At 43.0% G+C, this 15450-nt stretch overlaps 3 protein-coding genes across 4 annotated transcripts; 2 read left to right on the top strand and 1 right to left on the bottom strand.

The window, feature by feature from the left end:
* The first annotated feature begins 2567 nt into the window (after positions 1 to 2567).
* On the top strand, positions 2568 to 10667 carry unc45a (unc-45 myosin chaperone A). Its single transcript, XM_030053785.1, has 19 exons — positions 2568 to 2705; positions 2811 to 3003; positions 4356 to 4531; positions 4643 to 4732; positions 4872 to 5039; positions 5403 to 5571; positions 5727 to 5897; positions 6285 to 6456; positions 6609 to 6909; positions 7022 to 7116; positions 7252 to 7393; positions 7594 to 7734; positions 7890 to 8017; positions 8097 to 8163; positions 8264 to 8377; positions 8464 to 8579; positions 9285 to 9402; positions 9493 to 9648; positions 9730 to 10667. Exons 1-19 carry the CDS (start codon positions 2688 to 2690, stop codon positions 10012 to 10014), a joined length of 2820 nt encoding a protein of 939 aa, XP_029909645.1. The 5' UTR covers positions 2568 to 2687; the 3' UTR covers positions 10015 to 10667.
* A 69-nt stretch (positions 10668 to 10736) lies between these two features.
* Positions 10737 to 13909, top strand: rccd1 (RCC1 domain containing 1). Of its 2 annotated transcripts, none has more exons than XM_030053787.1 (8): positions 10737 to 11088; positions 11215 to 11427; positions 11739 to 11904; positions 11996 to 12117; positions 12186 to 12287; positions 12439 to 12603; positions 12698 to 12727; positions 12855 to 13909. In XM_030053787.1, the coding sequence occupies exons 1-8, from the start codon at positions 10860 to 10862 to the stop codon at positions 13010 to 13012; spliced, it is 1185 nt and encodes a 394-aa protein (XP_029909647.1). In that variant the 5' UTR covers positions 10737 to 10859; the 3' UTR covers positions 13013 to 13909. The 2 variants fall into 2 exon arrangements, with proteins under 2 accessions (XP_029909647.1, XP_029909646.1); XM_030053786.1 differs by having other exon boundaries at positions 12436 to 12603.
* On the bottom strand, positions 13201 to 15180 carry cib1 (calcium and integrin binding 1 (calmyrin)). The gene is made up of 7 exons (XM_030053788.1): positions 14998 to 15180; positions 14592 to 14626; positions 14365 to 14464; positions 14003 to 14156; positions 13790 to 13908; positions 13552 to 13640; positions 13201 to 13447 (listed from the first exon to the last, which is right to left on the bottom strand). Exons 1-7 carry the CDS (start codon positions 15046 to 15048, stop codon positions 13426 to 13428), a joined length of 570 nt encoding a protein of 189 aa, XP_029909648.1. The 5' UTR covers positions 15049 to 15180; the 3' UTR covers positions 13201 to 13425.
* Between the last annotated feature and the right edge of the window lie 270 nt (positions 15181 to 15450).

Genomic DNA, 15450 nt, shown 5'->3' with positions numbered 1-15450 from the left:
ACTTCCATACACATGAAAAACATTCACACACGTGCACATAACCTTGTACACATAGCACCTGTACTAACAGTTAGAGGGGTGTTATTGTTATTTTATCATTATTATTATTTACTGATGCTATGGCAGAGGGGACAAAGCTCCTGGCCATTTGGATATAAAATGTTATGTTGTCATCATTTTATCCTATTAGACATTTGTGTGATACTAAGACATTATTTGCAAAAGAATTGTTGAGTTATGGCCAGAAACGTGTTTTGTGAGGTGACGGTAACCTTGACCTTTGACCTCTGACCACCAAAATTTAATCAGATCATCCTTTTGTCGAAGTGGACGTTTTTGCCAAATTTGAAGAAATTCCCTCCAGGCGTTCCTGAGATATCACGTGCACGAGAACGGGACAGACAGATGAACGGGCGGGCAAGCAACCCAAAAACACAGTGCCTCCGGCCACAGCTGTCAGCAGCTCAAAGGCATACGTATGTGGACCCACAGGGCAATGAAGTGAACGTGCCAGTTGTACCAATTGCAATAGTTGGTTAACCTCATTGAACCATGATGGAGAGTGATTATGATATCCTCATCACAGTTTTCTTTTACTCTGATTTAGCCTTGTTTTGATTTTATGGCTTTATTAGATGCAGGGCTCTAAGAAATGGAAAGTAAAGTCATGGGAGCATGCTCTGTGGGTGGCTAGAGAGATTTCTCACACCACAGCAGTGTTAAATAAAAAGAAATACCACCCGGTTCTGCTGTCCTATTTCCCTGGTGCTACCTGCAGTCACTATGCCAGCCTGACTGCAGTGCACCCGATAACCGCTCCACAGGTGGCCGACACTCTGTTAAACCCAGTGTTGTGCTGCAAGATGTATTGTTTAATGGCAGGGAAGTCATAAGTTTACTTGACTTGAAGTGGCCCACTCAGGAATTGTGTATATTTTTGTGGGAAAAGGCGCTTTGCTGACACTTAAATAATTTATTAACAGCCTGTGTGGGACACGACAGAGACAGATGGTATTGTTTTGGCTCAGATCTGATCATGAGAGACTGATGACTTTGTTTTGGCGCTACTAAATAATCATAAAGATACTGAGATGTATAGGCTGCTATTTACTGATGAAAGTTAAACTTCTTTCCAAAAGGTATACCAGCGATAAAAGAATCCTCTTTTGGGAGACTTAATCTTGCTTAGAAATTTTTATCACGAGGAGGAAATGTTTGCACAGCTGCTTCCAAACCAGGGCTGTTCTCTGTGGGTCCCTGGTGCTGTTTCTAGTGCCTTTGGATCTCCTGTGGCTCTGTTGCGTTTCGCAGCAAGATTTGCATATGAGAAATAGATCAAATGTCCACGCTGGATATCTGGTCTTCTCTTCCCCCTCAACTCACAAAGCTGCTATGGTAATGGGAGCTGCTCGGGCAGGTCTCTGTGAACGTAAACTCCCAGGGGTAACACCTTGTTTCCAAGGCAACAGAGGACACAAACCAATGGGGGGGATTGGCTGTCCCGTTAAAGGATATGTCCTTGGGGAGTGGGGACTGTTCCAGGAAATTCCACGCCAAACAACTTCATTTTGTTGTTGTGACCTAAAGGGAGAGCAAACGCCGATTCAAAGAGGCAAAACAGGATTTATCTGTGTGTAGGCCAGCGTTGTCATCTGTTCATCTAGATCTTGTCTCCATGCATAGCCTACTTCCTTCATATAAAAATATACACTTTGTCACCTCTAAAGTGATATGACTAACAAGAACTCTTATCAACCAAGGTTATTATAGTTAAACTAAAAACTAGGTGTGGAAAAAAAAAAAAAAAAAAACATTTTAGTTAACTGAAATAAAAATTAAAACCAGACATTAGAAGAAAACAAAAACTAACTGAAATAATACTGTACAGAAAATGTCTTTAGTTTTAGTCACTGTCAGTTTGGTCAAATTTATCAACACACAAGGCACGAGGAGGAGTTGGTGCTGATGTTTATTAAGACCAGGAATGTCAGCTGCCTTCACAAAGTGATGTGTTTGGATTGTAATACATACTGTGAACTTCTTAAATCTTGCCCATGACAAAAAAACCCATATTATCATAAAGAACAAACTCACACTAATACTGAAACTAATACAAACTAAACTAAAACTAAACATTTTTAAACAATAAAAAAAACTAAACTGAAATGAGCAAACCCACTCTGGAAACCTACTGAAACTAAACTGAACTAACAACAATTAAAAAAAATAAAATAAAATAAAAATAAATAAATAAATAAATAAATAAATAAAAGTAATACCTAAAGAAAAATACAAAACTGTAATAACTGTTATCAACTCAATCTAAGTAGTGTAATGACCTACTGAAGAAACTGTCAGCTTTCAGTCCGCACCGTTGTTTATTACATAACTAAATGATCGAGGCTAATTCACATCATACACTCTTCATGTGGACTGAAGAATGCCTCAGAAAGTGAGTGTAACCATATAAAGCAGTCTGGACTGGCCGGACGGCTGGGAGATACCGCAGGGCTCCGCAGCCTCCATGCCTTTTATGGTAGTGTAACGTGTGAGGAGGGGGCGTGGCTGCGCATGGCACGTCGTCATCGCGCTCCCAACACCCGGAAGCGTAAGGAAATGCAACCACAAGTCAAACAGGACTTTTTAAACATCCCACGTAGCATCGCCGTTTGTTAGCCGCCTCGAAGATGAGTGATAAAGAAAAGGTAAGGTCTCAGTGTAGTGTCGCCAAGCCTGCAGGGCGACCAGCCTCAGCCACACATGTCTGGTAACCTCCACACCTTCTTCTTGCTCTCGTTTCATCCACCCAGGACCCTGCGACCCTGAAAGAGGAGGGCAACAACCTCTTCAAGGCAGGAGACATGCATGGTGCTATCTGCTGCTACACCAAAGCTTTGAAGCTGAGTGACAGCCAAGCAGACTGCGCTGTCCTCCACCGCAACCGCTCCGCCTGCTACCTCAAGCTGGAGGACTACACCAAGGCAGAGGCTGACGCTTCCAAAGGTGGACAGCTGCACCCTCCAGCTATGAGATAGAGAGCCCTCACGAAATTTACCTGTGGTTTTACTATGGTGGTAATGGAAACCATGGTTATAATATGGCCTAACCACTGTTTTTCTGCAGTATTGCCACCAATTAATCATAGTTTCCATAAATACCTTAAAGAAACCACGGTTGTACTATGGTCAGGACGGTTACCATACAGTACTATAGTGATACACAGTATTATGTTTTGTCAATATTAGAGAAGTGATTTAGATGGAAGCACTGGTATTCACTACCTGTACGGCACTGATGCCCCTCACTCCTCTGCCATTGCTGCTGGGCCAGCTGCAGGCTCATCAGCCGGGAGCCATCCTGCACAGATGTTTCGCCCCTTTGATCCCAGAACATCTCAAGGTGGTGGTGGAGCAGCGGTGGGGACATCTCCCTATCGCTAACCCTAAGATCTTTGCTTATCCCACTTTGCATTTTTCTTTCTTCTTAGCCAAGACCAGACACTCACTTGCTCCGCCTCCTCAGCCAGTTCCCTGTGTGTGTTTTTTCTGCCTGGACCCGTGTGATTCCAAGGATCTTAAGGAATCGTTGGGTGGATTTTCAGCTGACTTCCACGTTGCCTCTGTGCATGCTGCAGACAGTTTGCTATGCCTCTCCTCCTTCCTCTTGAAGGCTGCCTCCGTGCCTTCCTCCTGTGGGACAAAGAGTTCAGCCGTGATCACCGTCCAGGCGGAGGTGGACCACAGGACATAAGGAAGTTGTAGTGATCTCACTTGGGAGCTTCAGCTGTTGGTGCAGGTCGACCCTCAAGTTCCACTCACATCCAGGTGTCAGGATATACACCGTTGGGATGTTGACGGGCTGGTCCCATTTACTTCCAGGCAGCGTGCCTCCAAAACCTCTGCCACTTTTCTCTGGACCCGGTTGTGGCCCCATCTGAACCGACCCTAAACTGATCTGCAGCCTGTGAGAATGTGCTGCAAGCTTAGGCTCTGGGCGTCACAGACATGGCAGTTCACTTCTGAGCCATACCAAAGATATAAATTTCTGGGACTTGGGAGGGAGTCGTGTGTGGGATTCTCCAAGCATTTTTAATTAATTTTTGCTTTATGTTGGTAGTCACTCAGTACCATAGCGGTTAGGAGTATAGTAATCATAGTTACCATATAATACCATAGTAAAACTGTGGTTGCTCCATTAAAAACTACAGGAAACCAGGGTCAATTTTCATGAGGGAGACCAAACATAAACACACACACTTCCCAGAAATTACAAAACCTATTTGATCTGATGTAAACTGGATTGAGATCATGGACATGTGTAGCTGTATTGAATATCATTACTCTCTCTCTTTTCAGCTCTTGATGCTGACGCTGCTGATGTGAAAGCGAGGTTCCGCAGGGCTCAGGCATTTCAGAAACTGGGTCAACTGGACCAGGCGTTTCTGGACGCACAGAGGTGTGCCCAGCTAGAGCCCAAAAACAAAGCTTTCCAAGATCTGCTCAGACAGTTGGGAGCACAAATCCAGCAGAAGGTGATGCTATACTGGATGGGGAATTGTCATGGAGGCTTGTCACATCTTTGAGACTGACTTGAATGTCTCAAAGAAGCATTCACTAATGAGTGTTATCTCTTATTTGTGCAGTCGATGCAGCTAAACTCCACAGATGCTCGTGTGCAGCAGATGTTTTCCCTCCTCTCAGACACATCCGCAAAAGATTCGGATCGGCTAAAAGTAAGAATTGCTCACAGAGCAGGACTCATAGTGCTATTGTGCGATCAAAACATCATTATAACTTGTTTTTTTTATAGTTTCCTCACCAAGTTCCATTGCCGCATTCAGAAAAATCATGTGGTCCCTTCATTCATTTCAGGCTGCTCAGAATCTGGTGGTGTTGTCTCGAGACGAGGCAGGAGCTGAGCTCATCTTCCGAAACGATGGAGTCAGGCTGATTCAGAAGTTGCTGGCGTCAAAACAGGAGGAAGTGGTTCTTTCTGCTCTGAGGACCCTGGTTGGTTTATGTACAGGGCATCAGTCAAGAGTGAGTGTAACACTGTCCTCTAAAATTAAACAATCATGTAATAACAAAAACCTCTTTTTTCCAGTAGATAAAATGTGTGCTGGACAGGAAGCTTATCCAATACAAGCATCCTTCGTAGTGACATTTCTCTGTCTTTATTTCTGTGCCTTAACCTTCTTATTCCCTGTAAAGTTAGTTTTAGTGTAGTTTTGTTGATAGATGTTGTTAATCTGTATCTTCTTTCATGTTTGTCAGGGGAAATTGCCCACCATGCTTGTAATTTTACAAACAAAAAGAGAATGCTCAGTCTTTTGTGTAAATGAAACCAATATGCTTCATTGCATCTTCCAGCTGTTAGACCTCTGATGTCTGTCTTATTCGCAGACTATGGCCATAGTGAATGAGTTGGGCATGGAGCAGCTGTGTACAGTCATGGGATCAGGCACGTCCACGGTGTCGCTGGCTGCCTGCCACCTGCTGCAGGTGATGTTTGAGGCTCTGACAGAAGGCATGAGCAGAGAGATCAGAGGCAAAGAGGAAGCTATACTTCCTGGTGAGAGTGGAATCATCTTTATATTTCTGAAGTGGCTTACCATGCAAAGACATCTGTAACAAATATTTTCCTCTGTATCATCTTCACATCATAATCATAATGTTATCACAGAGTTATATTTTTGAAATGTTCTCTGCCATTTCTGGTTATTCAAGAACCATCCAAGGAGCTGCGCTCTATGCTGCGCCACCTCCTGGAAATGATGCCAGCATCGAGTGTGTCAGGGTCCGGCAGAGACAGCGCCATCAACCTCCTGGTCAAACAAGTTCCCCGCAAATCCCTAAAAATGCCAGACAACTCCGTCACATTATGGGTGATCGATCAGGGTACGAGACACAACTTCACATATTCTATAATTTTCTCACATTCTTACAGTTTGATGGATACGCAGAATTTGATTTTTAAGGTGCCACTGAGATATTTAGTTTGGGTTTCATCTATAATACTCCTTAAAATAGGCAAATAGTTGGTCATTAAATGTTATAAGAGTGTTTTAGTACACAACATGATGCCACCATTTTAGTAGCACCATCACCAAAGGAGAGTGGTGACTGTGTTTTCAAATGTTAACTGAATTCCAATACTTAATTCTGCCAAATACCAAATTTGCATTTGGACCCAGCCTTCCCAAGCCAATTTCAGACATTTTAGTCAACAGTTCTTGCTGGCATGGCTGAATTCTTCATGTGTCATCTCCGTTTGTCCTCCTGCAGGGCTGAAGAAGATCCTGGAGGTGGCAGGCACAGTCCCTGAACTCTCAGACGGTCCACCTCTCACAGACAACTCCCACATGAGCTGCTCTGTCCTGCTGAGCAAACTCTATGATGACCTAAAGAGTGACAAAGAGCGGGAGAACTTCAGCAAACTATGTGAAGAATATGTCCAGTGAGTTGATCTAGTAACTTGTTTTTATGATTCAAGATAATAACTTGTGAACAGAAACAGTGTGCCATTGGCAGCAAACAGCAAAACATTTGTCTATGTGTTTCACCACTAACATCTAACCCAGTTGAAAATGATGTTGTTTCTCTGAACAGGCAACACTTTGGCCAGCCTGGTCTTGAGAGCAAGCTGCGGGCCATTCAGACGGTATCGGTGCTCCTCCAAGGACCGAGCGATGTGGGGAACCGAACGCTGGAGATGTCAGGAATGATGGATGCCGTCATCTCTCTGTGTGCCTCCAAAGATGTAACTCACCAGCAGGTGGCAGTGGAGGCTCTCATTCATGCTGCAGGCAAGGCCAAGAGAGCCTCCTTCATCACAGCAAATGGTGTGGCACTCCTGAAAGACCTTTACAAAAAGAGCGAGAACGACAGGATACGTGTGAGAGCGCTCGTGGTAAGCACTGCGATGAAGCATCTGTTTAATGTATATGTTGAGTGAAAGTTTGAGAACATGGCATGGCGAAATGAAATGAAAATAACTACAAGCTCTGTGGGTTGTTGTACAGGGTTTGTGTAAACTTGGATCAGCAGGAGGGACAGATTTCAGCATGAAGCAGTTTGCAGAGGGATCCACGCTCAAACTTGCCAAGCAGTGCCGGAAGTATGTTAACATCTGTGTTTATTCTTAGCTATATTAAAAGTAATGTAATCTGGTGGATGCCACATGGATGCGCAACAGATAAGGAGTGGTTTCCAGAGTATAAATAAGACTTGATCTGTGTCTTCTTCCTTTCAGGTGGCTGTGCAATGAGTCTCTGCCCCCGACCTCTCGCCGGTGGTCTGTAGAAGGCCTTGCATACCTCACCTTTGATGCAGATGTGAAGGAGGATTTAGTAGAAGACAAGAATGCTCTTCAGGCCATGTTTGAACTAGCTAAGGTTGAACACATATCTTTTTTTTACCTGATTGTTCAATTTATCTAAGTTTTCTTTTCGCATTATTTCAAAACAGTATTGATACATTATTGCAAATATAGTGTCACATAGAATGTCACACCAACATGAGCTTTCATAAAAATAAATGTCCAACATGAGTCTTGAAAGAGATATGAACAGCTGTTTTCAATGTGTTCCTGCAGTCTGAAGATAAGACGGTGCTGTTTGCTGTGGGTTCGACGCTCGTGAATTGCACAAACAGCTACGATGTGGAAAAGCCAGACCCTCAGATGGTGGAGCTGGCCAAGTATGCAAAGCAGCATGTTCCCGAGGAGCACCCCAAGGTGCCGTTCCTGTGCTTATTTCCATATTCTTAAGTGAACCCAAGTAACCTTACACAGTATTGTCTTGAATATTGGAGTATAGCTCCAAACCTCACTTTGTATTTTTCATTCAAGATTAGCTGTTTCACATAAGGTATCTGTTTCTGATGTTTCAGGATTCACCTTCCTTTGTGGAGAAGCGGCTGGTGAAGCTGCTGGAGGCTGGTGTGGTGTCTGCATTGGTGTGCATGGTCAAACAGGAGAGTCCTGCCCTCACTGAGTCTTGTAGGGAGTGTATTGCCAGGTAGGAAATTCATACTTCTAAGTAACTGTTCTCTCTGCAGAGTTTTTCAGACCATTTTTAACTTCATTTCTCACTGCAGGGTGTTCTTGGCTTTGGTAGAACGACAGGAGGACAGAGGCACAGTGGTGGCACAGGGAGCAGGAAAGGTAGAGCACCTAGATGTATATCCTTCATAGGCTTCAACACTGATTTATACAATTTAATATAGGAATTTTTAGGTTATATTTATTAACTTCCCCTCTACAGGCTCTGATCCCCTTGGCATCTGACAACACAGATACAGGAAAAATCAAAGCTGCACAAGCCCTGGCCAAAATAACCATCACATCCAATCCTGAGATTGCCTTCCCAGGAGAAAGGGTGAGAAGGACAGCGGCAATAAATCTCCTCAGTTAAATATATGCATCGTCTTTTTTGTTTACCTGGTCTCACTCTTGTGTTGTCAGATTTATGAGGTGGTGCGCCCCCTTGTCAGTCTTCTGAGTCTGGAGTGCACCCTGCTGCAGAACTTCGAGTCACTGATGGCCCTCACCAACCTGGCTGGCATCAGTGAGAGGCTAAGGTCAGCCACTAGGGGGAGCTCTCTCCTCAGAAAACTACAGTGCAGAAAAAAAAATCTCCATCTTATAAAGTCTTTTGTTCTCAGATTCAGTCTTAAAATCTAGTTTCTCTCAAAGCAAGTGAAAAAAATCTGCCAGTGGGATGAGATTATTCCACTTGTTTCCTATACCATTGAATATGAAATTAAATGACCTGGTAAATGGAGATTTTCTGCAGTGTACAAACATGATCACAAATAAATACTTCAACTCATTTTAGAATGTATATTTGTATTGTATATAATTAACTGCTCAAACAAGGACTTGATTTTTACTGTCGTTATGCTTACTTTTCCACTTTCTGCAAGTTGCAACATTATTTTCCAAAAGGCAAGTTTTGGAAGTCTGTCTTATGAATGCATTTTGAGAGGTGTTTAATTCTGCATTGACTAAGTATCACTGCAAAAAAAAAAAAAAAAAAAAATACTAATATAATCCTGATGTGGTTTCTCAAAAATCAGAATGCTTGAAAACATTTTTACTTGCCTTAAAAATGTATTTGATTACAGATCAGTATTATAGGCCTTTAAAATTCTTTGGACTTCCTTTTTCAAAGTATTTGTTGGTGTGATATGATGATATCTCAGGGAAACCTTTTCCTCACCAACACAATATTCATATAAATATCAAAGCATCTGCCTGTATTGATGAGGTATTTTGTTTCACAGACAAAAGATTATAAAGGAGAAGGCTGTAGCGAAAGTCGAAGGCTACATGTTTGAGGAGCACGAGCTGGTCCGAGCAGCTGCCACAGAGTGCATGTGTAATATGGTTCTGAGCACTGAGGTAAGACACACATTAAATGTACCTGCTATGACAGTAATCCATAGAAAAACTAGTAAATTAACGTGAGATGGGTGTTTGGTTTGTCCTCAGGTACAGAAGCTGTTCCTGGCCACTGGGAATGATCGACTGAAGCTGCTTGTGCTGTACAGCGGAGAGGAGGACGAGAGGCTGCGGAAAGCTGCCGCAGGAACTCTGGCCATGCTGACAGCTGAGCAGCCTGAGCTGTGTGCCCGCATCCCCGCAACAGTAAGCAGGACACCACTTTCCCCACACCTCTGTCATCTCACACTCTCACATTCCTGGAGCTTAATTTTACTCTCTTTCCAGACGACCCACTGGCTGGAGATCTTGCAGGCTCTGCTGCTTAGTGAGATAGTGGACCTGCGCCATCGCGGCGTGGTCATCGTTCACAACATGATGCAAGCAGACAAGAGCCTGGCTGAGACGCTCATGGAGAGCGAGGCACTGGAGATCCTCTCTGTCCTGGCAAAGGGAGGAGAGGCCGGACCAAACCCTGCCTCCAAGATAGCCCAGCACTGCCTGGATAAGGCCATAGAGTACGGCATCATCAAGAGCAGGGAAGCAAAGGAAACAGAAGGAACTGGGCCTTGAGGACAATGTAGTAGTGTGTGGATATGTTTGATCAGAGAAGACGTGTGCTTGGCGGTAACTGGGACCAGTGAAATAGCTTCACCTTTTGCCAGAAACAACTTTGATCTGGATGAGTACATGTGTACAGTCTAAAATGCACGAAAGTCTAAGTGTCTTACATCATTTCCTAAAGCAGAGGAGTTAAGATTTTATAACAATAAGTGTATATATATTTTTGAGAAGTGGTTACAGAAAACCAGCAGATTCGGACAATGAAGTTGTGTAATGAATGTGCTTTTGTTTTCTCTGTCCCACTGACTGTACTTATCTCCACAAAAGACACATCAAGCAAGACTGCATCACAGCTTGGAGACCAAAAACTTCATCCATGCTCTGCTGCAGATAGTTGTTCCTTAACCTTTGCAAGCATTGTTTTTATTTTATATAATTATTTTCCGTAAATATACCAATGCATTTATTTCACTCTGCACACACACTACTTGTTTTGATATAATTTACCCTCATTTGTGACAAAAAAAATTCACTCTCACAACTTTGACTTTTTGTGTTGTGCCCTTTTATTTTATTTTTTTTTTTTTAACCATGACACCACTACATTTCCATTTCTCGTTTGTGACCTCAAACATCAAAAGAATAAAAAGTGTGTGACTGTGTGATGATTATTGCAGACCATGCTCATTTCTACAGTTATCGTCTTGCGTGTCGCGCATGCGCAGTCCGTGCTGTTGTGTTCACGGGTGTTTGAAATGTACAGACAACTGCGCTACACGCGTTTAACAGAGTAAAAGCCCCTATCCAGAAGAGCTCCGTGTTTCCATGAGGAGATCGGCTGGTGAATTGCTCCGATGAACTGGTTTGGATTTGGCTTCAATGCCTTCGGACAAATTGCTGCACATGATAAGTTGATAAAACGAGAGGGAAGCGCCGCGGAGGAAGTCAAAGTGGTTATTCCGACAGACATTGGCCGTCATGTGGATGAATGTGAGGGCGGGACTGGCTGCAAAGTAAATATCTACAGGAAGAACAGTCGGATCAAAGCAAGCTGGAGTCGAAGGGCAAGTCTGCATTCAGAGGGTAACGTCAAGTCTGTTTACTGCAATGTGTGTAATCGTACTGAGTCTAACGCAAACCACACTACAGCATATGCCTTAATTAAATGAATCTCATACACTTACTGCGTGTATGTGACTTATTTTGCAGGTGACGGCTGCCTGTGCGTAACGTCAGCAGGTTTTGGCGCAGGAGTCAGCGGCGTCTCTGTGCTGGAGGAGAGCCGCGGCTGCAGGGATGCTCTGATCTGTGAGAGACACCTGACACTCGCTTTCCCCGACAGAACTGAGTTATGGAGCCTGGAGCAAAACGACAAGACACTGATATGGAGCATGGAAATAAAACCAGAGGCAGAGACGACTGGTAATGCGCCTCCGACTGAGGTCCTCCCTCTGTTTTATGGCCCTCACCTAACACAACCACACCTGTAGTAGTGAGAGAACCACTGATGGTTATTGTAACATTTGAGAGGGGAAATCATGATTCCCACAATAATTACAATAAGATGGGGTGACTGGGAGAGGTTATGTTTTGAGTACCTGACACATACTACACTCATTTTCTGGAGGTTTAAATTACTGGGGTCAAATTGGGACTCAGATTGATAAATAATGTTAGGAAATTTGAAGGTAACAGGAGTGTTAAGTAACACTCCACTTTTTTTCTTCTTCTAGGACCCCCACTCAAGCTCCCTTTAGTCCCTGGGGGATATGTTGCCACTAAACTTCCCTTCTACCGCTCCCTGTCGCCCCAGCTGAGAGCTGTGAGCCTGGCTTTGGGTGCAGAGCATGCCGTTCTTCTTAGTGCCACTGGAGCTGTGTACACCTGGGGCCTAGGCAGGTAAAGTTAAAAATCAAACATCTGCTTTTGAGTAAAACCCAAGTGTGTATCTCAGTGAACTTTTGTGTGCGTGAATGTGTTTGTTTCACAGCCATGGTCAGTTGGGGCATGGTGGTCTCACCTCTGAAGAGGAGCCCCGGGCTGTGGAGGCACTCTGGGGGATGCCTATGAGCTGTGTCGCTACTGGGGGCTGGCACTCTGCCTGCATCAGTGGTAAGCATGTCACAAATTATCTCCAAAAATTCAAGCTAGGAATGAGCCTAAAACCACTTTGTGCACAGCTGGGGGCGACCTGTACATGTGGGGCTGGAATGAGAGTGGTCAGCTTGGACTTCCATCCCAGACTCTGAGAAAAGAGCAGCAGCGAAGGAACAAACAGCCAGGTTAGTCTTTCATGCCAAGTGTTTACTATTACAGAAATAAATGTTGCTACTATTTGGCCGGTTATGCATCTCACATTAGTTTGAAGTGGTGATTAAAGTAACTAATTGTTGAACAGCCGAGAGAAACATTAACTGTGCTGACCGCCAGCAGTGAACCGAGATGCCAGCTCGTCTGCATGTAAAGAGCAACAAGAGGGAGAGAAGCAGGAGGAGGTGTTCATATCCATTCAAGCATTCCCCGCCCTGCTGGATATCCCCGAGTCGTGTGAATTCAGCACCGTCAGCTGTGGGTCCAGGCATACTGCGGCAGTAACGAGTAAGACATCTGCCCCTCCAGTATGTGTATAATGATTCCTGGCAAGTCAGTGTCACTGCAATCTTTGTCTCATGTATTTCGTTTTGTATTTCAGCCACAGGGGATCTGTATACTTGGGGCTGGGGTAAGCATTTATAAATTTGGTTTCTGAAATTTCAACCACCACCTGATTTAGATGACTAATTTCTGAATGACTAATTTCTGTGTATGCTGGATTTAACCATATATTTTTTCTTGCGCGACTGTTTCAGGTGAGTATGGCCAGCTGGGACACAGGACGTTACTGAGCTCAGATGAGCCACAGTGTGTGGATTTCTTCAAGGAAAAAGGCGTGTGTGTGGTGGATGTAGTGTGTGGAGCATGGAATACCTTCGCTGCTGTGGCCAAGGAGGAAGTAGTTCAGTCTTAAAATGAATACTGGAGACTCTGAATAATTATGGACATTGGACTTTGCAGCACATGTCATGAGCTGCATACTCACCACATAATATCTTGAACCTTTGCATTCATGACTATATTTTAAGATATTTACAAGAATTATACCGGTCCCTTTTGTGTGTCTTAGATAAATAACTGAAAACAAGATAAATCAAGGAATTTATGGCAACATCATTTTTTTTTATTTTTCCTTGACAAAGACATTGTTAAAAGTAGGAAGAGACTTATATTTCACAAACGCTGCATAAAATAGTTAAACCATAAAGTGTGTAAGTAAATATAAATTAAGACGTATAAAATTATTTTTGAAATCAGTTGAAAAAGAGCAACCATAATACGGGAATCAAAGGAGGCACATCAGTTTCCATAGCCTGAGAGAGGTCTTCACAGCACAATCTTGAAAGAACTAAGGGAGAAATTTTGGCATCGTTATAGAAATCAGGATGAACAAATTTGTGTTTACTTTAATAAATAATATTTCCTAGTAGCAATAACCAGAATTCCACTCACCTGACAAAATCTGGTGATCTTGAAATGACATGCTGAAACTCTGAGAGGTTCACTGTCCCATCCTTGTCAATGTCTGACTCTTCAAGAATCTAAATTATGAGCCAAAGAGACATCTTAGACCAACAAGCGCATCACTGTGTTTCCATATCCAAGATGAAATCACACAAGACTGCTTTAACCAGTCAGTGTGTCTCCACCTTGTTTCATCTGCAGAGATGGCAAGCCTGACTGAACTCACATTGTTAATGAGCTGTCTCATTTCGTCTGGGGTTAGTCTTGTGTCGTCTGTCTCACCAGTCAGGCAGTTAACCAGCTTCTCCAGGTCGCCGACATCCAGGGTGCCATCATCATCAAAATCTGAGGAAAATAAAACAATGCCTATTAACCAAAATTCATCAGAGTGAAAATGTGAGCCATCTCCACTTTTACGTTTTATGACTTTCATACTTACCAAAGATACGGAAGGCATAGTGGGACTTGATTTCCAGAGTGGCAGAGTCGCTGAAGGCACTTAGAAGATCCAGAAAGTCCTCAAAGGTCAGACTTCCATCCTTCATGTCAGATGTTGAAAATACATGACAGATTCTTTTTCTGAAAGGGTTGGACTGCGGGAGTCGTTGCCAACAGGAAAAAAGCACAAGGGTCAGACACACCTTATCAGTTTAATGGACATTATAGCACTTCCGAGTAGGACACGGAAAACACATGACTGATACAAAATCTTCAATCTTATATAGTGCAGACAGTAGTTTGCTCTACAAAACAACATCCATAATCTTTTTTTTTTTTTTTTAAACACATGAATCTCTTCACCTTCAGCTCTGGCAGAGTAAGAATACTCTGCATTGGTATCCTGGGGTTCGGAAGGGCTTTATCCTCCTTGGACAGCAGTTCAGTGAATCTCTTGTGAGCACTAAAAAAACATAAATACATATTGATGTTTCACAATTTGCAATATCTGACTTATTTCACTACATTTAGTATCTTAACTCGGTTAAAACTTGTGATTGTAGCATTATGGTTTGCAGTTGGTCACTTACAGAAGAATTTCTTGCTTTGTTAAGAATGTCAGCTCCTGAATGTACAAGAAAACGTCATTAGAAGGAGATTTATTACATCTGAATCATAAATCTTAATCAGCGCCTCATTATTTTTTTAAGTACGCTACAGACTACAACTCTGGCTATTATGCTAAGTCAGTAAGGAAACTTTGTCAATACTATCACTACCTATAAAACAACCAGCACTATGGCAAGATGTGGTTTCACAAAGCTGATGTTATGTGTAAATTCACTCTAACAAAGACATGAGTAGTGGTAGTTAAGGCTAAACATGAGTTTTAATGCTAAAAACATCCGCTAAGTTGCTAGCGCCACAGTCCTCAACTAAACTAACATGAAGTTACCGACGTCAGAGGGTTTTTTATCGATACTTTGAGGTCCTTACTTGATATTCAGAGAGTAAATCCTTTCCTAGTTGACTCGCTGTGGTCCCCATTCTCTAACTTTCGACGCGACAAAGTTATTTTTAATGTAGTTATCGATTTAATCGCTTTAGTTTCGAAAACTTTTGCGTCGGTTTGTTCCGGGGTTACTGGCGACGTACTTCCTTCCCTGTTTACACACGCGGTTCCCATAGTAATATTTGCATGTAAAGTGATGCCGCAAAGGGCAGCAGCAGGTGGCAAATACAGGCCCTGTTTGGCTGTTTACGTCACCGTCATCTGCTTGTTGGCACAATCCAATGACCTGTGAGACTCATTTACTGACTCATTACTGGGTTTATTGCCCAATAATATGATGGATGAGAGATTGTTTATTGTTGTTTATTAACAATTCTGCTTTTAATAGAAAAAAAGATAACAGCCTGGTTGAAGCCACAGCCTCCCAGCATAACACA

The sequence above is a fragment of the Myripristis murdjan genome, chromosome 6 (assembly GCF_902150065.1).
Source record: "Myripristis murdjan chromosome 6, fMyrMur1.1, whole genome shotgun sequence".
Lineage (NCBI taxonomy): Eukaryota > Metazoa > Chordata > Actinopteri > Holocentriformes > Holocentridae > Myripristis > Myripristis murdjan.
This window is presented reverse-complemented; position numbering and strand designations above follow the sequence as displayed.